The sequence below is a fragment of the Columba livia genome, chromosome 4 (genome assembly GCF_036013475.1).
Source record: "Columba livia isolate bColLiv1 breed racing homer chromosome 4, bColLiv1.pat.W.v2, whole genome shotgun sequence".
NCBI classification, from domain to species: domain Eukaryota; kingdom Metazoa; phylum Chordata; class Aves; order Columbiformes; family Columbidae; genus Columba; species Columba livia.
In genome coordinates, this window is record NC_088605.1 from 34,744,033 (window position 1) to 34,763,050 (window position 19,018).

The following is a 19,018-nucleotide window of genomic DNA, read 5'->3' on the forward strand; positions in this document are numbered from 1 at the left end:
GTTAGGCTAGAATAATATTAAAAAGTGTGACCTCCCCTCTTCACTGAGTCCCAGGTGAGTTTGGCTTCAGCATTTACAGAACAGTTTTACACAACTACCATCATTCACGTTCTCTTCACAACCATGAGGAGAGCTGTAAACTGTTTCTGAAAGAGCACTCTCATTTCTGAACACTGAGAAAGTGTTTCCTGACTGGACCCTCAGAAGCTGATCTGTTAATAATTCAATGGCAAAATCTATTTTCCTGGGTAAGAAGAGACGAAATGGATATTAGAAGAAAGAATAAGACAAATTGCAAAGTCTGTGTTTTCATATATTCATTCTCTCCTGTGTTCCCCTTACTTGTGGCATCTCTATTTCTTATTTCACACAATCTAGGCCCTACTGTCACTGGAAAATTCTCACTGATGCAAATGAAAATTGCATATTTTATGTAAGATGGGATGGGAAGCCTTATAGCTTGCCTCCTCCAGAAACCCACTAGGGCCTTGGTAACAGCTCCTAAAAAAGCACAAGGGTCATCACTCTAGATGGCTTCTTCCTTTAAACAGTCCCTTTCCAGATCTGCTGTGGTGTAGTCCCCCAAATCTGCTGATCAGCCACACTGAACACAACCAGTCTAACCCTCCATCGGGAGCAGATTAACAGATCTTTTGTGTTAGAAATTATAGTAGACAATTGTAGTAGACAGGCTAGAATGCTTGCAAATTTCGTGTTTTCTGTGGTTTTTAGTGATACCATAGTCTATGCAAAAACAAACAAACAAAAAACCCAACAAAACCAAGGTGAGGTTTTATTTAATCATGTATTCAGGAGGATTAATTCTTCAAGTCAATGAAGCAGGTATTTTCACAGCCCTGAGGTTATCAATGCAGAAACACTGAAATCAGAGTGAATGGTCAATGTCTCCTCCTCCCCTCGTTGACAGAGACCAACTTCAAGGCCCACAGCCTCTGTTAAGTGCTTTCTGCCAAAAGGCTGAGATAAGAATGAAAGAAAGGAGATAAGAAGGAAATGCTCGCTAACAAGAGTAGTTTGTGAGTCTAAAGCCAGACTGAAAACTTGATTTAATGAGCTGAGTAAAAAGACTGTGGTTGCTCAAGGAACGGGTTAACTGCAGACAGAAAAGTCACAAAAGAAGTGGAAAAATTAGGCTACTAGAGAAAAAAGAGCACTTGGTTAATTTGTTTTCTGTAACTTCCATTCACCAAGTCATTACAATCTAATTTCTCAGCATTTAAAATTAAGGAAAGGTCAGGCTTAGTGGCCATTTCAAAAGGTCTATCACAATTACTTAAAGCAGTTATAGCTAGGTTTATGGGGGAAAAAAATCAACCATGGAAGAAGCGGCTGGCAAAAAATAACTCTTGCCCAAGAACAAGCAGCATGGTAAGAAGAGATCCTCCTATAAAAAGCTGCTGGCAACTATGGCTCTGTCAATCACCTTAAGCATCTGTCAAAACAGACAAATACAGCTGAGGCAGGCCAACATTTCAGGGGAACGTGCTGTTTTGTTTTGTTTTTTAAAGAACAAGCACATTGCAACCGAAGTCATCAGCTGCCTAATATTTAATAGCTGTGCATTCCAGAAGGTCTCTCATTTGTGTCAAAAGAGACAGTGTCCAAACAGTGCGGGTGGAAGAGCCAGCCAGACACGCTGTGTGCTCACGGGTCTCCCATTACGCAGAGAAACTGGAGGCAGGAGGACCAGGGGAACCTGTTATGCAGGAGACAGAGTTACAAAAGGACCTGTCCACTGCAAAACATGCAGGAAAATGTAAACCGCCCATGAGATCCACCAGAGCCACTGTTAGCTGTTGCTGTGTTCAATGAGGTGCTGTGGGTTAGGTGATGTGGGCAACCTTGCCCCATCCACAGCTGGTCCTGCTGTGAGCAGGAGGTTGGATCAGGGACCTCTGGAAGTCCCTTCCCACCTGAATTACTTTACAATCCCATGAATATCCATTTTCAGACTGCAATGCAAATAAGGTAAGGCTGCAGGTCCACAACAATTTATCCAAATCTCTCTTTTCCTCCCTTCTCACCCCAGGTTAGGTTTTGAGCTGGCTCATTGTGGACTTCCATGGGAGAGAAAAGACTGGGAGACCTTCATGGTGCTGACCCACACCAGCTAAAACCACTGTGGCAGTACAGATGCAGAAGGAAGTTCAGTTCCTGTAGTCAAACATCTGAAAATGTTTGACTCAATTAAGAGGAAGCAGGGATGAAAAAGGCAAGTTAGGGACAACACTGGTAAAGGCTGATCCAGGCACTCTCCATTTCTACCCTATTAGGCCCCAGTAGATGGTTTCTCAGCCCCATTGTTCCCACAGCTGGTTGGCACCATGTCTTACCTTAACCATCTCATGTTTTTAAGGATCAAGAGCAAGCAGTTTGCAAAACGTGTGGTCTGACCGACTTCAAAGCCAAATAACACCATCTCCATTCCAAGAACCAACTTTTGGAGGTTCAGCCCCAGCTAGCACCAACTGGAACCAAAGGCATTTCTGGAGCCATCAAGAGAGACAAAATGCCTCTGAGGAAGGTGGAGATTGCAGAAGCAGCTAGAGCAGAGCAAACAGAAAAATGACAGAGCTGCAAGCAGCAGGTAGGCTGGGAAGGGACAGGCCATTATTGAATCCTCATCAGGCTGCTGTGATCCTGGCACAAAGCCACTCGTGGAGAGGAAGACAAGAGCTTGCGTGCTGGTGCAAGCTTTTGTGCAGAGAGATAGCACTAAAAAAAGTCAGTCATGGATAAAGGTATAAGCCACACTTGCTAAGTTCACAGAAAAAGAAATTTAAAAGGCAGGAAGAAAAAAGCCCTGAGGAATTCACTACAAGAGCTCAGTTCGTAAAGGAGGGTTACGGTATCCCAGCACCGCAATGTAGTCTAGATAAGCCTGAGCTAGTTTTAATCTAGGGACCTAAGTCACTTATTGCAGCAGCTCATCACAGGCTGCCTGAGCAGCAAGGGGATTTATCCGCTCGTAAAAGACATAATTACTGTTGGAGTTGAAGAATGTAAACCATACGTGAGCTGGTTAGCTCAAAACTAACTCAGATACATTTATGTTCAGCTGCAACACATGCAGGAATAATCAAGGAACCTAAAGATGAAACAAAGCTTGGTCATCTTGCAAAAGTGCTGAGACCTATGGTTTCAGAAAGGGAAAAGAAAATCCCACAAGATACCCCTTTCCTTTCCACCCTCGCTTTTCCAGGATAAGAGCAGGTCAGTTCCCCAAAGGTATTTCTGGGCATTGCCACAGAGAGAAGAGAACCAGACAGCACTGACAAACATGCTTCAACAGAAGACACCACGTTGGCTTGAGGTGCAAATATCATATTTTCTTACCCTAATTAGGAAAGAACAAGCCTGCAACAAGTCATATATAGTACTAAAATCTATAGGTAACATCACAGAAGAATCATTATTTTGCAGTTTCACAAAATCATAGAATCATTTCAGTTGGAAGAGACCCTCAGGATCATCAAGTCCAACCATAACTTAACCCATCTCTAGCACTAAATTTTGGTGCTAGTCAAGAGTAGTGAAGTGCTAGTGAAGAGTGCTAGTGAAAGAAACACCGTATAAGCCACTACAGACTCCAGTTCCCTTCTGCAACATCCTATGCAATCACTGCTGGTGTTTCCATGGCATATCCCAAGAGTGCAAGACCACGGACCAGGACAGTGTGACATGTCTATTCTTATGTCTACTGATCTAATGGGCCCTGCGCTCATTTTCTTGGTGAACAAGAGTGAAAAAGTAAGGATAGCCATTTATGAAGTATTACATGTTTGTGGCTCCAGAGTCAAGTCAAAGTAAGTATCCCTAAGTATCTGTGATTGCACACTAACCATAGCTCTACTAAAGCTTTCAAAAGGCTTACGCATGAAACTCATTCATGAAGCAGGCTGAGTGGTGCCACAGCAAGTAATTACTACAGCTCAAGTGGTGAGAAAATAGGTAAAGCAAATCCAGGCAGGTTTTTAGCAAGAATTCTTTGCCCAGTTGCATATTTAGAGATTACCTCTCATTCACAAGTAACCTCGGATATGAGTATAATTATATAGGGGTTTGCACCAGGAGAGAACCTACGGACTTCAGCCCTGGGTCAGCACTGCCGTGCCCAGCACAACATCAATCTGACAAAGCCACCAAGTTCTCCACCCCAAAGCACTTGTGCTGTCAACACTTGGACCAAGCTTTCCAGCAGGCAATCCTCGAAGTGCCAGTCCCATACACCCTTAGATGGACTGTCCAAAACATTACCACCACAGGTGTCCTTGAAGCAAGGAGAAGGGGAAAAGTTGCAGAGTGAGCACTAAGGTTCAGGGTACGGGCTATAGGTGATGAATTGTGAACCATGAAAGGGAAGGTTTGACAAAGTCTGCAGCACAAGCTTCAAGTGCAGAGATACCTGCACACTAGGTGTTAAATGCTGGGCTTGATCAGGTCAGTGGTTTTCAACTTGGTGTCTGCAGAACCCCAAGTGATCTGTGAGCTCCTTTCCAGAAGGTCTACAGAAAGACAGAAGTGAAAAGCACCACTTATATTTGCTGTGTTTCCACTGGAAAGTCAGCAAACTGATGCTGAGGACCATTACACCAGAAGGTTCTTACTGAGTGGGACAAGAGGCAATGTAAATGATTGTAAGCAATGGAAAATCCTCTGGCATTGGAAATGGGTGCACAAGACACTAAGAAAAAGCATTCTCCAGTTGGAAATAACAAAAAGAAAAAAAAAATGAAATAGCACATCCCAGTTGTTCAACATTTTCTTAGCCAGTGGGAAAAAAGTTCTGTCAAAATTATTTCCTTTTTACCCTCGTCACTCATCACAAAAATAAACTCTGAAGTCTGTAGTCCACTTCTCTTCCATCTCACAAGATGATTGGTGCCCAGTGGCTCACAACAGACAGGATACGTTTTGGGCTCTGTCTCAACACAAACATTGAAAAGATTGGAAAGAGGGCATTGGGATTAATTTAAGTAACCACTGAAACCAGAAGCCCAACAATTATCTGAGAAAAAAAATTTAAAAGGCTTATGTGCTGGCACACAGATAAATCTGCTTTTCCTCTTTAAGATCAAATATGTCACTGAATGAGACTAGTTATTGACAGAGAAAAGCAGCGCAATGATAGATGTAATGATTCTGACACTAAAACATTTTACAGCCATACTGCACTTGAAAGGCAGCCAAGAAGCAAGTCCCTACAGACCTTCCAACAGCTATTCAGCATCAGCTTCACTGAAGAGCTCTAGCTGTACACCTCTAACAAAGATAAACTAACAATCAGAAAATACCTCAGAAACATAACCAAAGGACTTGAATTAATAAGAAATCTATAAACTAACGGCTACAAGCTACTGCCATAAATAAAAAATGACAAGATGATAGCTACTAATTCCTGTCCAAGAAAAGAAACCAAAATGATTGTGGGTCAAGTTGCCTAGTTTTTGTGACTTCGTCTTTACTGACAAAATATTAATTAAGACTTCCTCTTCGTACTTCTATTGAAGAAGTATTAATTAAGACTTCCTCTTCGTACTTCTTCTGAAGGCACTTACAGACCCTGGATGAACTCTTCTGCTGTTTTTTTTAGGGTATCAAAAATAAAAATGCAAAGAATACTAGTCCTGACTTTGCAAGCTTAATTTTCAAAGGGCTCCTGACTTAGACGCAGACAACCCCCTCTGAGATTAACCAGGAAGAGATTCCTCTGGCGTATCTCTCAACAACAGTCAAGCAAATACATGAAGATACAACATGCCTATATTTTAAAATGCAAGTCCTCCCACCAAAGCCAAGACTTGCTATGTGCACATTTGGGCAACCATGTCTTGTTCAGTCAAGACCACTCAAAGCAATGGGAAACCTCTGTTTATATAACACTTAAAATATTATATACACCCTCACACACATCTCTGTATGAAGGAACTCCAGCTGAAAATTGCCCTAAGCTTCTACTGTGGAATGCTTAAGCACAAAAAATGTCTTTGAGAAATGCTGCAAAGCTTCACAGTCCTACAAGGCCTGTGTTCCTCCATTCCCACCTTGCAGGCACCTCTCAATCTGCTGAAAGGTGGAGATGATGCCACATAGCTGGACCTCCCAAGAAAAATCTCCACTTTTGATAAAAACACAACAGACCTGACACCTATCAGACTTGCTTCCCCGCTACATGAAGCACAACATCCAACATTATCTTTTCATATCACTAAAAACCTGCCTGACCTCTCTTCTCTTTTGGTCTCCTGCTGCTTCCAGATGTTCATATTCATAAACAAGCCTTCTATACAAGGCTGACATCTGGTCTGAAGATGCCTGTTTGAAAAACATACTTGTTTCTAGAGCACCTAAGATTGCAGAGGCTGGAAATTATTATTTTCCTGCTCCCTATTTACCCAGTGTTTACCCCTTCATGACCATTCTCTGCAGCTTCTCACAAAACTAATGTTTTCCTCTTTAATTGCTTGGGATTTTTTAGTCAGTTACACCAAGAAAGCATGTCCTTTTAGCCAAAAGGATAATTGTAACCAATTATCAATTATGGCAAGAAAGCTTGGTGACCTCAAAGCTTTTTTCAGCCCCACTTCAGAAACCATGAGTGAACGTGCCCCTTTAAATTATTTTTTATCTAATTAAACTAGGGAGAAAATTCACACCCTTTTATATATATTTGTTTAATAACCTCTCCTGCTGATAGTGTCTAGTATGTTAGATACTGTCTTTGAGTTAAAATAGACCTTAAAATCCTGTTTTTCAACTGGTTAAACTGCCTTGTGAACATGCAGCTAATTAGGACATCTCTACATCCCAGGCAAGTCACTGGCTTCTCACAGCCAGACCAGGACCACACGCAACGTGACACCAGGCACCTGAGAACCTCCATTCAGGCTCATCCAGCTGCCCACAACCTGCTCCTCTTTTGACTTAAACAGCCATATAAACACCAAGGATGTGACAGTCCACCAGGGCCTCCCTTCTCTACTCTCCTTCTCAGTGCTGTGGACATTCACCCTCCCTTCGGGCTCTCCAGGTTGCCCACATTACCCTGGACCATCCTGCTTGACAGGCCCCATTTGCAAGACCTCAGCAGGAGGCTCCTGCTGGCAGGCAAACCGGGCAGGTGGAAATGTCCCGCACAGGTGCTGACCTACGTCTGTCTTCAGAAGCCAGAGCATCTCAACAGCACCCTTGGATTAAGCAAGGTGTACGGGTTTCCCTGAGTGGAGATGGTGGAGACAAAGGAGGCCCTTCAGGGAAACCCAAAGAAAACAGCTCAGCTTGTGCTTAATGCAAGCTATTGTTATTTCATCTGTCAATGAAACGGGAACTTGTCTGGGCACTAACCCCGCCATACGTGCAAGCAGGAGAGCAAACATTCAATGCCGGTCTGCCAGGGCGGGAGGCAAGGGCAGAGTCCACTCCCACACCGGCTGAGGAGCAGCTGGAAGGCTCGAGGGCAGGCTGAGCACTACTGGCAGCCAAATGACACATCCAGGATCCTTCTACTAAAACATTCCCATAAAATAAAAGGGAAAAAGAAAAAATCCCCCAAAACACTGAACTTCAACGTACAGAAGTTCACTGCAGCATCACATGGAGCTTACAGGACTTTGGTTATCGCTCTATAGCATTTGAACACAATCAATTAGCAGGGATTGATAAATCCCATTTATATTGGATTGATCTCTTTGTGAAGGGACATCAGTAATGAAATGTATGCATTGCTGCTGGCACAGTTGTAGGGCTCTATAAGCACATGGACACAAGGATACTGGTGAGACAAGGTAGGTAGATGTAATATATTTATTAGGCTATTAAGTCTTCCTTACAATGACCTGAACAAAAGCTGATGCATCCAGAAACCTATATATTTCTTCCATATTCTTTGTATATAGAAAGATATCCATAGATATTATTACCAAAGTGGAAAATACAACTACCATCTGAAAGAGTGAATATTGATTTGTCTTTCTTCTTAAGCTAAAAGTTTCACTAGACTTGGTTATAGGCATTCCTTAACGGAAAAATAGTTCCCATTTTAAAATAAGAAATGCTCAATTTTAAAGCCCCAAGACTATATATACCTAAGACTCTGCTGCCAAATCTCAAACACTGTGACAGCACTCTGCTGCTTCTAATGCTAATAATACATCTTGAGTTTTACAGCCCCAGTGTCAACCACTGTTCTTGCAGTCTTTCTCCTTCTTCACAACCTCTGAACATGCAGTGAGATCACACGTTGCAGTCTACACAACTTAAAGGCAGAAGATAAGCAGGAGTTACTGGAGCTGCAGTTACTGGTGAGGATGGACACGATGCTGCACTGCCCTGCTACAAATCCAGGGACCAAGCCACTGCTTGGCCACAGTCCAGCCCCAGGTCTTACCCATCCCCAAACACACCTTCCTCCCTTTCTGCTGCCACCAGAAGAAGGAATCAGCCTCCCCCACAACCAGCCTAATTCCGCTGGCTGCTACATTTTAGGACATGCTATTGGGAAAGCCACTGGGCCTTGTCACCCCCTCTCCCCTCTTTTGGTGGGATTCCCTGTGCTGACACCAGCAATGGGCCCCTCAGCAGCTCCACTCTCCTCTGAAGGCAAGCATGAGCTACCCTATGTACCTTCTGAATCACTAACAGCTAGAAAAAACTGCTTTCAAAATAAAACAAAAAAAAAAAAGCTACCCAAAACATGCTCTAGAAATAGAAATATTTTTCACTGTCATAGTGTATACATCTTGTAAAGAACCAAGTCTGGCATAATTTAATCGATTTTAAGTAAATTAGTTTGCCTTTCTAGAAGAGCAATCTTTGATCCACTTGCATATCCCTTCATTAATCATTTGACAGTGGAATTCAAGGTTAAACTAAGAGGCTGCTGTATTTTACTTCAACTTCTGCTGTTTTGGTGTCTCATCCCATGTCCCTCCCCTTCAAGGAAGAAGAACAACTAAGTCTCATATTGCTGGGGTTAGTAGTACATCCGGCTCCAGAAAACACACGGCAGAAGTCATTATTCTGTGCATACTTAAGTGCACAGTATAGTAACTTTCTTCAATAAGAAAATCAAAAATAGGCTTAATAAGTGCAGATGGCAATATTACACCACTGCTTTTCTGCTATAGAAAAAAAAAAAGGCAACTAGAAGAACCACAATTCAGATTCCCTGGATAGTCACTGACCTTTGAATGCACGCTCTATTGCTATTGTGGCTCAGAACAGGAGCCTGATTGAAAAAGAGCCATGAAGACCTGCTCAAATGTCACTAGGAAAGCACTTTGTTTCGTCAAAATATATGTGTTTGTGCATTCTTAACGTGCAGATATTACTCATCACAGGTCTCAGGTGAAATTGCATGTCATAAACTGAGGGATCAAGTACACCAGACAGAAGAAAGCATGTTTACATACTAGGTAACTGCATTTGATTCCAAGAAGAACATAATACCCTTAAAAACCTTTCCAGATCTGGCCCACCCGGGGAGCAGTTTCGATAGTGGAAACAGGAGACTGCAATAACATTCCCAGCAGTCAACATCCTTAGAAAACAATCAAAACATTTACGATTTTTATTTAAAACAAAGAAACAAAGTTCGGAGAGAGCTTGAATTTTCAGAACGTGGTTAAATTTCTGCTACTGCAGAAAATTATTATTAAGAAGTTCCTCCCATCCTCACATTTCACAGTCTCAGTTTCTGCAGTGGAAACCACCATCTGGTCGCAGCTTTTCTTTTCTCCAACCACTTCAGCCTTTACTTGACCACCAAGAAAAGAGGAGCCTGACTACCACTTTTGCTGAAGCCAAGGGAAGGAGTGATGTTGCTCAGAGGGCAGCTCTGGTTGCCAAGAGTCTCGGAGGACACCCGATCCATCTGGGTTGCATCTTTTCTGCGGGCTCTCTAAATGGGTGTGTTGAATGCAGACAAGAACATGGCAAAGCTTTGTCACACCCTACCTGGGGGACAACCTGTGATTCTCCTGGCCAGCGGAAAGAAGGACAGGTTCACAATCTGCATCAATGGCCCGAGGCAACAGCAGCAGAAGAGCTGGGAAAGACCATCAACTTCTTTACCATTCCCTTTACAAAGGAGCCGATCAAAACCCTGCCACTCAAGCCCAGAGAAAGTAGTGTTTACATACACAGCTGACACTATAGCATCTCTGCACTAAATGCACATTTCTCTAGGAATCAAAACAAACCCATTTCAAGCTAAATTTTAAACTGTGGCAACATGCATAAAAGATCTAAAATTAGTCCACTAAAATCATTACAATTTGATAAAAAAAAAATATTAAGCAACGTGTCTCTAACTAGCAAATTACAAAGGCAGGACAAAGCTGGAAACACACCACTGAGTTTTTGTGCCACCAAACCATGAAGCAGAGCAGGAGAGATAAGGGTGTCTGTGGCTGGCAGCCCTGCGACCACCCCTTGCCACCATCCCCAGGCACCCCATCCACCTCAGCTATTGTAAAACCAAAAATGACTGTGTACCAAACAAGAGTAGAACAGACGAAAATGAGACGCTGCCAGCCTGGGAGTCCACCTTAAGTACTGGGAATAGCACCTGACAAGGGCTTCATTCAGTGCACACCCACCAGGCCGCTCCCACGCAAAGACAAGGGCCCTTTGAGGAGGGAAGTGAGGAGCATTTTTAATTAAAGACCAGACCCTCACGTGCAGACAGAGCTGGAGAGAGTGAGGGCCCTGGTGCCACATCCGCTTGCAAAGAGCCCTGCGGCCAAGGGCTGCTCTTGGCCACCGCCATTCTCTTACAGCATCACTTCTTTACACTGAGTGTATGCTTAACTTGCAAGGCTGGATGACTTATTTGCCACTGGGAAGGACTCTTTACTACACAATGGTGCTCTCTGTGGGGTGGAAGGAGGTGGCGAGACAGTACTAGCTGGCCATTAACCTTATAAATCCTTCACTTGAGTTGCACAATGAATACCATGCGTCAGTGTATTTGACTTTGCTTCTTCAAGAGAAGCTGCTTTGAGTGGAAAAAAAAAAAAAATTAAATGTAATAGGTCATATTTTCCCTTCCTGTGTGTCTTTTATTTTCACGGTAAGTTTTAGACAACTTGCACTAGTTTTGTAGACCATCCACAGCTTTCTTAAAAGAGCAAAAAGCATTCCTGACTCCAAGATTTCACTCCCAAAACACAAGCACAAACCACATAGTGAGAAATCAGGCACTTCAGATGCAGTCCATACTCATTTAGCTCCCCTCTCTCTCTCTCCCCAGTCTCTAAAAGCTGCTTTTACAAAGTACGGTAAAGACCCAACCCAACAATTCTGAGCAGTGAAGTTCTTTGCTCAAAGCTGGGAATAAATTCATAAGCACCTCAGGCAGGTCATCAGCTTTAGTTTATCTGGTTTTGTTTGGGGGGGGTGTTTTGGTTTGGTGTTTTTAGCCTGAAACTACCACCTTACAGATATACAAAGCATGTAGTTGATCTCTAACCAAATCTAAGTTGGGGTGGGAGAGAAGGAGAAAAAAAATTGTAGTATAAATCCCGTGGAGTTCCCATGGTAATACCACGAGGCATACAAAAGCTGCAGATGAGTGTGCAGCAAACTCCTCCTCAGAGGTTTTATTACTATGAAACCTAATGCTCCCTCACTGAAAAGAAATGTTCATGATATAAAGGAGATAATTGGGAGGAAAAAAGACAATTCATGTTTTATGACTGGCTGTAGAGGAGTAACATTTAATGTCCAACAGTCTACACCGCACCATAATCATCCACTAATGACTGGAAAACTCACTGTGAAAATTACTGAACCTAAACTGGTGGGGTGTTAATTTAATTTTTGGTGGCAAGAGAAAACATGGCAGAGAGACAAAAGAAAGGGAGCACTTAGCTCCAGCTCCCAGCGCGGCAAAAAATGTTTCCCCCCCCTACGCCTGGCCGAGCAGGAACAATGGACAACAGCCCAGCCCCACCGACTTTGCTGAACTATAACTCCTGTTAGTTAGTTTAATTATTGCACATACGTTTATTGAAACATCAGCTTCTAATCAGAGAAATTGCCCAGGGCATGACCAGAGGGTTGTTATAAAGTTTGGTCACTTCTTTTCAAGCAATTGTTACAAAAGGGCATGGCCCTTCCACGAAGGGTATGAAAACCTCTCAAAGATGTCCATTGTCCAAGACAAAGAAATCAAGTGCAATAGATAGAGAAGGAAGTCTCAGCTGGGAACACAAAAGGCAATGAAGATATGAAAACCAGGTGGAGCATCCTGCTACACCAGCAGTGCCTTACATAGAAGAGCTGAAAGGAGAAAAAAAAAAAAATCATCTTCCAGGATGACAAATATTAGTGGGTGCAAATGCAAGGTGTGTCAAACACAGAAATCTTATTAAAATAACAACGCCCATTAAAGACTTAAGTTGCAAAAGCCTTGCAAACTTACAAGAAAGTTTCAAATCAGTCTTACCAAAGACAACTAATTTCATCACAGGACCAATAGGTTTGCATAAGGTTTCCTTGACCCTCTAAATCAGCAAATTTAGCATGTGCTGCTTTGAGCGTTTTATTTATTCTAAGCCTGCTTATGTTTCCCAAATGTTCCCCTTCAGCCAACTTTAAAACCTAGATACACCCACCAATTTCCTAATATCCAAGTAAGTCTGGTTGCTACAAAAGCGGATGCTGAGCAAGCTTTTATGGTGTAACCATTTAGTTTAAGAAAATTGCCAGAGGTAAGTTTTTATGTCACACATGAAACATTTCATTCCCTGTATCCTCAAACCCTAAGCTGAGGTACTAAGGCAACTCTCTGACATGCTTCATATTCCCGCCCTATTTCACAGTCTAATCTAATTTTACAATGCAAGAGTTTAATCTTCATACATCAGAATCTCATGTGGATTTAAATCCCTTTACTCTCTGGCTCAGATACACTTGCACCAAGCATACAACGACTGTACCTGTTAAATACACATCACACTTTCAGGAACTTTGCAAGCGTTATTTGTTATCAAGCCGGGGTGACTTAAATGTGGAAAAGACTGTTCAGCAACGAGTCCTCTCCTGGTTTATATTTCACAATTCCAGCAGCAGAAAATGTACTGTGCATATTAGAGGTTTAGTATTCCCTCTTCCTCACCAGGTACTTTTTCTTCCAGTTACCTTCTCTGTAGCCATCACAACCCCATTACTCATCAGACCAGCCACGGCTCTGGACCGCAACAAACAAGAAACATCAGCAACACCAGCAGAAGTTTGAAAGTCAGGCTGCAGCCATAATTTCTGGGTCATGTTAGCCCTTTATGATGCAGGTGAAAGGAAGTGTTGTCCAAGGCTGACCTGTACCCGTGCATGGAGGTTGTGCAGCTGAGAAGGCATTTCTGTCCCTTGCCCCCTACCAGGCAGCAACAGGAAGTCAGGACACTCCCTGCATCACTTGGGGCAGGCAGCTCATCCTCCAGCCTCCCATCTCAGCCAGGCTCCAAGGACAGGGAGGCAAATAACTGCCCCAAACCTTTCTGCAAGCAGCCAAACAGGCAAGAGAAAAGGCAAGAACCAGCCCCATGGCCTGCCACAGCATCGGCCAGGTATCCCCATAGCCCTGGCGTGCAGAGAGAGACCCTCCCGGGCCAACCCCATGCACCCCCCCGCACTGCTACACCTGACCACAGCAACCCCCTGTTCCCCCACAGCACAGGGGACACCAACTGGGCCAGAGCAGCAGAAAACAGCAGGTTCACCTTCATCAAAAATACCATGCCACTTTTCCCCTTGACCCCATCAGTTATTTATTAACACTAGTAAAATATTACTGTTCCGCACCTCCCAACAGGCAGGTTTTTCTCTCAGCTTGAGATACCCACCACTTATTTTTAAAAGCTGAATAGCATAGGGACTTTTTATTTGTGTTTGTAGGTGTACTGTTTGTTGCTTTAAAGCTACAAAGTGGAGAATAAAGTGGGAGAGAGCTCCTAAATAAGTCACAGCCATTTACACATTAGGCAGCTAATTATGTTGAAAATACAATTACACACATATAAGCAGATACTCCTGTCCACGGCCAGGCCCGTTACTTTGACTCTTCTTTAACCACCTAACTTTACAATCAGTGCAAGTTGAATCTACTTAGATATAAGACCTGAATTATCAGTCCGGGTGTGGAAAAAAGACAGTGGAAAAAAAAATCAGTTGCTCCCATCTCATTTAGCACAGCTAAGGACACTGCACAACAGGCAAGACTCCAGCAGGTCCCTGCTCTTCTTTCATAGCCTTGAATCAAATACTGAGAAGCATTTGCTATTCTGAAAGTCAAATGAAAACTCTTGGCTCCAGTCTTTTGTAAATTCACATTGAAGATAACCCCTCAAGGAATGCATATTATTTACACACCAGTGAGCTTACTTATTAACATGAACTTCTAGCAAAAATTGTGTTTCTGTATTCTAAAACAAGCAACAAAGACCTGATTACATTCCTGGTCTGACTTCAGTAATGTCAAGGTCAGAGCGCACCCTTCCAGAGCTCTCCTGCACAGCAGCCTGAGGAATGTCACCTGTTGGATAGGGTCCAGGGACACCCCAAAAATCAAACACTGACCCTTACACTCCATCGGGCGATAGCACCCATTCCAAAGCTCTTCATCCTCGGTCCCACTGGAGCCAAAAAGCCCACACAAGCTACACTGAGTGGCTAGCACCAACCACTGCCCGCATCTCTAGGTTCACCACCACACTTTGCCATGAAAGTAAAGGCACAAGGATTTAACAGCCTTGGGTGGAAGGCAGCACATGCAGGTGTTCCCCCCTTGTTTGCTGGCCATGAACAGCAGCTCCATCCAAACCCCTGCCACAGTGCAGGTCCACTACCCAACTGTTTACCCTCCTCCAAATATTGGTGGAACACGGAAAACTTGTCTATCACCAGAATGGGATTTACCACTTATCCTCCAGCACTGTTTTGTCAGGTCCAGAGGAAATTTCACTATAATGAGGAAAAAAAGGTCCATTAGCTCATTTTCAAACAGGCAGCTTGTTTTGAGTTTCTGCCTCAGCACAGAAGAAATAGTAACATTTGAATAAATCTGGCAGGGATATGACAAAGAAGTGTATGAGAAGTGTGCAAGGGACAAGACTGTCAATGAACAGAAGTGATCAGACTCTGCATTGCCTATTCTGGAAGGGCAGTGACAGCTAAAAACATTCAAAACCAAGATTTAAAAAGGAAACAGAGAAACACCGAATATTCATGCTCCATTCTTTGCATGAAACCCTTCACAGTTTTTTTTTTTTTTTTAAATAAATGCACGGGAGCATCTCATTTTAAGGATCTGAAACTCCCAGTGCAGAGAGAGCATCTCTAACTCTGTGACCTGTTCCAGGTACCTGCTGTGAAAGGCACACATGACAGAAGTTGTACCTAAGGAGAAGACAGCTTGCCTCACCATCAACACTGCAGCAGCCCTGGGAAGCAATGAGACCTTGACAGCAATAAAACAAATCTTCACGATTTGTCTTCTCTCTGTAAGAGAAGCTGTGTGTTTTAAGCTATGAAAGTATCTTAATCCTAATGAAAACTTCCCTTGTTCTTCACAACTCCCCAACATATGCACCAAATAGCCATAACATTATTTCTCAGAGAATTTTTTGTTTATTTGTGTGTGTCAAAATAAGTGCTACAAACATTTTTGCTCTCCACGGTAGGATTTTTTTTGGTTGCTGAAGAAAATTCATGAAGAGACATGCTCCTTCCTAGGCCACACTGCACACAGGTGAGAGTCTATTGAGGGATCACATCATAACTTGAATCTTCTGCCCACCACAGCATGACAGACTTGCCATTTACTGCTCCAAAACCCACCTGCCTTGCACCGCAAATAAACATACATTCCACATCTTCTACTACTACTTTTTGCCACGGATGACACTTTCACAGCAATACTGTAACACAAGTTCAAGCCACCAAGTAGATCCAACTATAAAGTGGTTTGGCAAGACTAGAAATGCTAAAATTATTATTTTTAATTTTTTTTTTTTTTTAGATTTCTAAAGCTCGAAATTATTATTTTTTAACGAACCAGTTATAACTCTAATTAAAAACGTGCGCTCTTTGTAAGTGTCAGCAGTCATTCCTGAGGTGTGTAAAGATCTCAGAGCTCAGGAGGGTGCAGGATCCCCCTGTAAAGAAACACGTGGGATGGGCATGCCAGAGAAGCCGCAGAACTTGGCCCACAAGACAGCCGGCATTTCACCCCACAAGGGCTATACTCCAAAATTTACGGTTTATGGTTTTAACCTCCCGCGCTGGAAACGGGGGAACACACCTCTCCCACCCGACCCTACAGCTGTCGCCCGTAGCTCTTCTGGCGAACCCCAGTTACTCGCAGCGCATCCTTGCAAAGTCGCCGCTCCTGTCCCGCCTCAGCCCTTTCTCATCCACCCACTTTTGGGGGTGCAAACCCCGCGGCGGGGAGGGCCTCCCTTTTCCGCCCCCTAGCCACTGACTCCGCCGGGCACCGGCGGCGAGCGCGACCGCTCCGAGGGCAGCTCCGAGGGCAGCTCCGTGGGGCCGCCGCGCCTCCCGCCCGGGCCGGAGAGACCCCCCGGCTCCCCACCGGCACCTACCCAGGCACTTGATGTGGAAGCCGCTGGGCGGCTTGAGGGAGCGGCGCGCCCAGCCCTGCCGCAGCACCTCCAGGTGCTCCTCCTTGCCCTGCACCAGCAGCACCTGCTCGTCGATCCAGCCCAGGAAGAAGGTCTCGGCCACCGCCGCCGTGGCCCGCCGGTCCCAGTGGTGCTGCATGTTCTCCCGCTTGAAGTCCGCGAAGATCTCGTAGCCGATGCGGTGGCGGCCCAGCTCCGCCGCCGGCCCCGCAACGCCACCGGCACCGCCACCGGCACCACCACCGGCACAAGCACCGCCGCCGCCCCCCGGCTTCTCCCCGGCCGCGGCGCCCAGGACGATGGCCAGGGAGTGCGGGGCGATCTGCAGGCACCGCTCCGCCCTGCGCGGCATGGCCGCTCACCGCCCGCCGCCGGGCACAGGCACGGGCACGAACATGCCTTCCGCGGCCGCGCTGCCTCCCGCGGCCGCTGTCCGTGCTCCGCGCCGCTCCGCCCCCGCCACGGCCCGGCCCGGCCCGGCCCGGGCCGCTCCGCCCCCGGCACACCCCCGACACGGCACGGCACGGTCCGGCACCGCGGGAGAGGCGGGGATGTTATCCCGGGCAGCGGCCGCCGCCTCCCGGCCGGGAAACCCATACCCCACCGCATCCCATCGCACCCCACGGCCCGTCTCCCGTCCTTGCACGGGAACTGGAGCACCTTTCCCGGTAAAGAAACGAGCCCGCCGCGTGTCCCGGCTGGTGGTGTAGACTTTCTCCCTTCACCCGCCGCTTCTGGGAGACCTCACATTTCCCTTCCCCGCATGAAATACAGCGGCAGCTCTGCCCGACCCATTCTATATAAATCTCAGAAAGTCTCACGGTCCTTATATTTGTACTTCTTGCAGTAGGTACACAGCTGTTGGTAAAATGCCCAGTGAGCAGCACTGACCCCACTGTGTCCAGACATCCATTACCTTATGCTTCACCCATAATAACCTTGAGCTGCTTTGTGTCTTAGGGGTACTGAAATTTGATAGTGATGGAGCGAGTGCAAGGTCCACTCCAAACTTCTGTGGCTTTTTCCTAGCAGTTTAATATTTTGCTTCCACTGCGCTCCGGGTCAGTGGCTGCCTGTGTGGCTTGAGGGAGAGCTCAGCAAAAATGTGCAAGGGCTGAGCAGAAATCACAGAGATCCTTCTGGGCAGGGCCTGGCCTGGGGCATACGTCAAGGCAGAAGGTGACTGCTCAGCCACAGGTACTGGTGACAAGGTGCCAGTTACACTTTAGAGAAAGCAGATTTAGGGATCTCACTCCCATCTTCTGAAGAAACCCTCAAACTCACAGCTAAACCAAATCTCTCCTTTCTCAAAATGGGGCTTGGGCTCCTGAATTGGTCAGGCCTGTTGCTCCTGAATTGACTCACATCAACGATCCCTGGGACTTCTGGCCCCCTTAAACTATTACCTGTTTGGTTCTAACCTCATTCAAAACCTGTGTCACTCTCCATCTCATTTCATCCATTTCCTTCTCTGGGGCACTGTATAAGTCAGGCTTCTCTGACACCCCAATTCCCTACTTTTGGGGTTTTATCCAGTGCTGTCTAGGTATTGTACTGAGGAAGGTCAGATCCACTAGCATCCCAAAGAGTTTTACAAGGAGACAAGTTGTATGAAACCAACTTTACCAAAGGGGAAGTCAGAGGTAAAATAAATTAACCAGAATCACCATGAGTCATTTTGAGCCAGGAGCAGAGCCTATTAACACAGTCTTGCAAGTCTCTAAGCCCTTCCCAAGTATCCACGCAATACAAGATTTCAAGATTCCCCTCACACCAGCTAGCAGTAGTTTTGGTGCTGCTGCTGTCAGGATTTCAAATGAGTGCTTTCACATTGTCATTGAGCCCTAAGCTTTGCAAGAGGACCCCCCAGCATCTTCATTGTTCTTCCCAAAGTTCACCTGATCCATTGATTGCCTGTTAAAAGAGCTAGTATCAGTACATTGAACTACTGTCATGACCTTGTCATACTCACGTTATTCTTACTTTATGCCTTCCTCCTCTCTGCATTATGTCAGCCTTTTATCTCTCCCATCATACTTTCATTTCAGTTCTCCTGGGAAGGGCTCACCTTTGTGTTGCCTTTGTGTGGGGCGCATCACATTGACATCTCGACTGTTGATCAGAGTCACTGGGTAAATTAAGGGCTTGTATGGATTTTCAATTTTTATTCCTCCCTGCATGAATAAAGGACCCAAATTGAGCCCTTTGTTTCTAGATTTCTGCACCAGATGCGTGCGAAGCGCTTATATGTGGGGCCCCACATTTTGCCTGCAGCCCCCAAATCTCAAGTGCCAATCCATGATCCTTCCACTGCCTCTGGAAAAAGCACGTATTCAGTGTAGCATGCCTGTCAGCTT

At 45.0% G+C, this 19,018-nt stretch overlaps 1 protein-coding gene across 4 annotated transcripts in view; it reads right to left on the minus strand.

Moving 5' to 3' along the window:
- Positions 1–17,273, minus strand: part of STOX2 (storkhead box 2) — a 144,774-nt gene extending 127,501 nt beyond the window's left edge. Inside the window, exon 1 of one of the 4 annotated variants that reach the window (XM_065061218.1) lies at positions 16,623–17,273. In XM_065061218.1, coding sequence (XP_064917290.1) covers positions 16,623–17,270 — 648 coding nt within the window. In that variant the 5' untranslated portion in view covers positions 17,271–17,273. The remainder of the gene's footprint in view (positions 1–16,622) is intronic. The other 3 variants (XM_065061219.1, XM_065061223.1, XM_065061221.1) reach the window with 3 other exon arrangements.
- Positions 17,274–19,018: the final 1,745 nt, after the last annotated feature.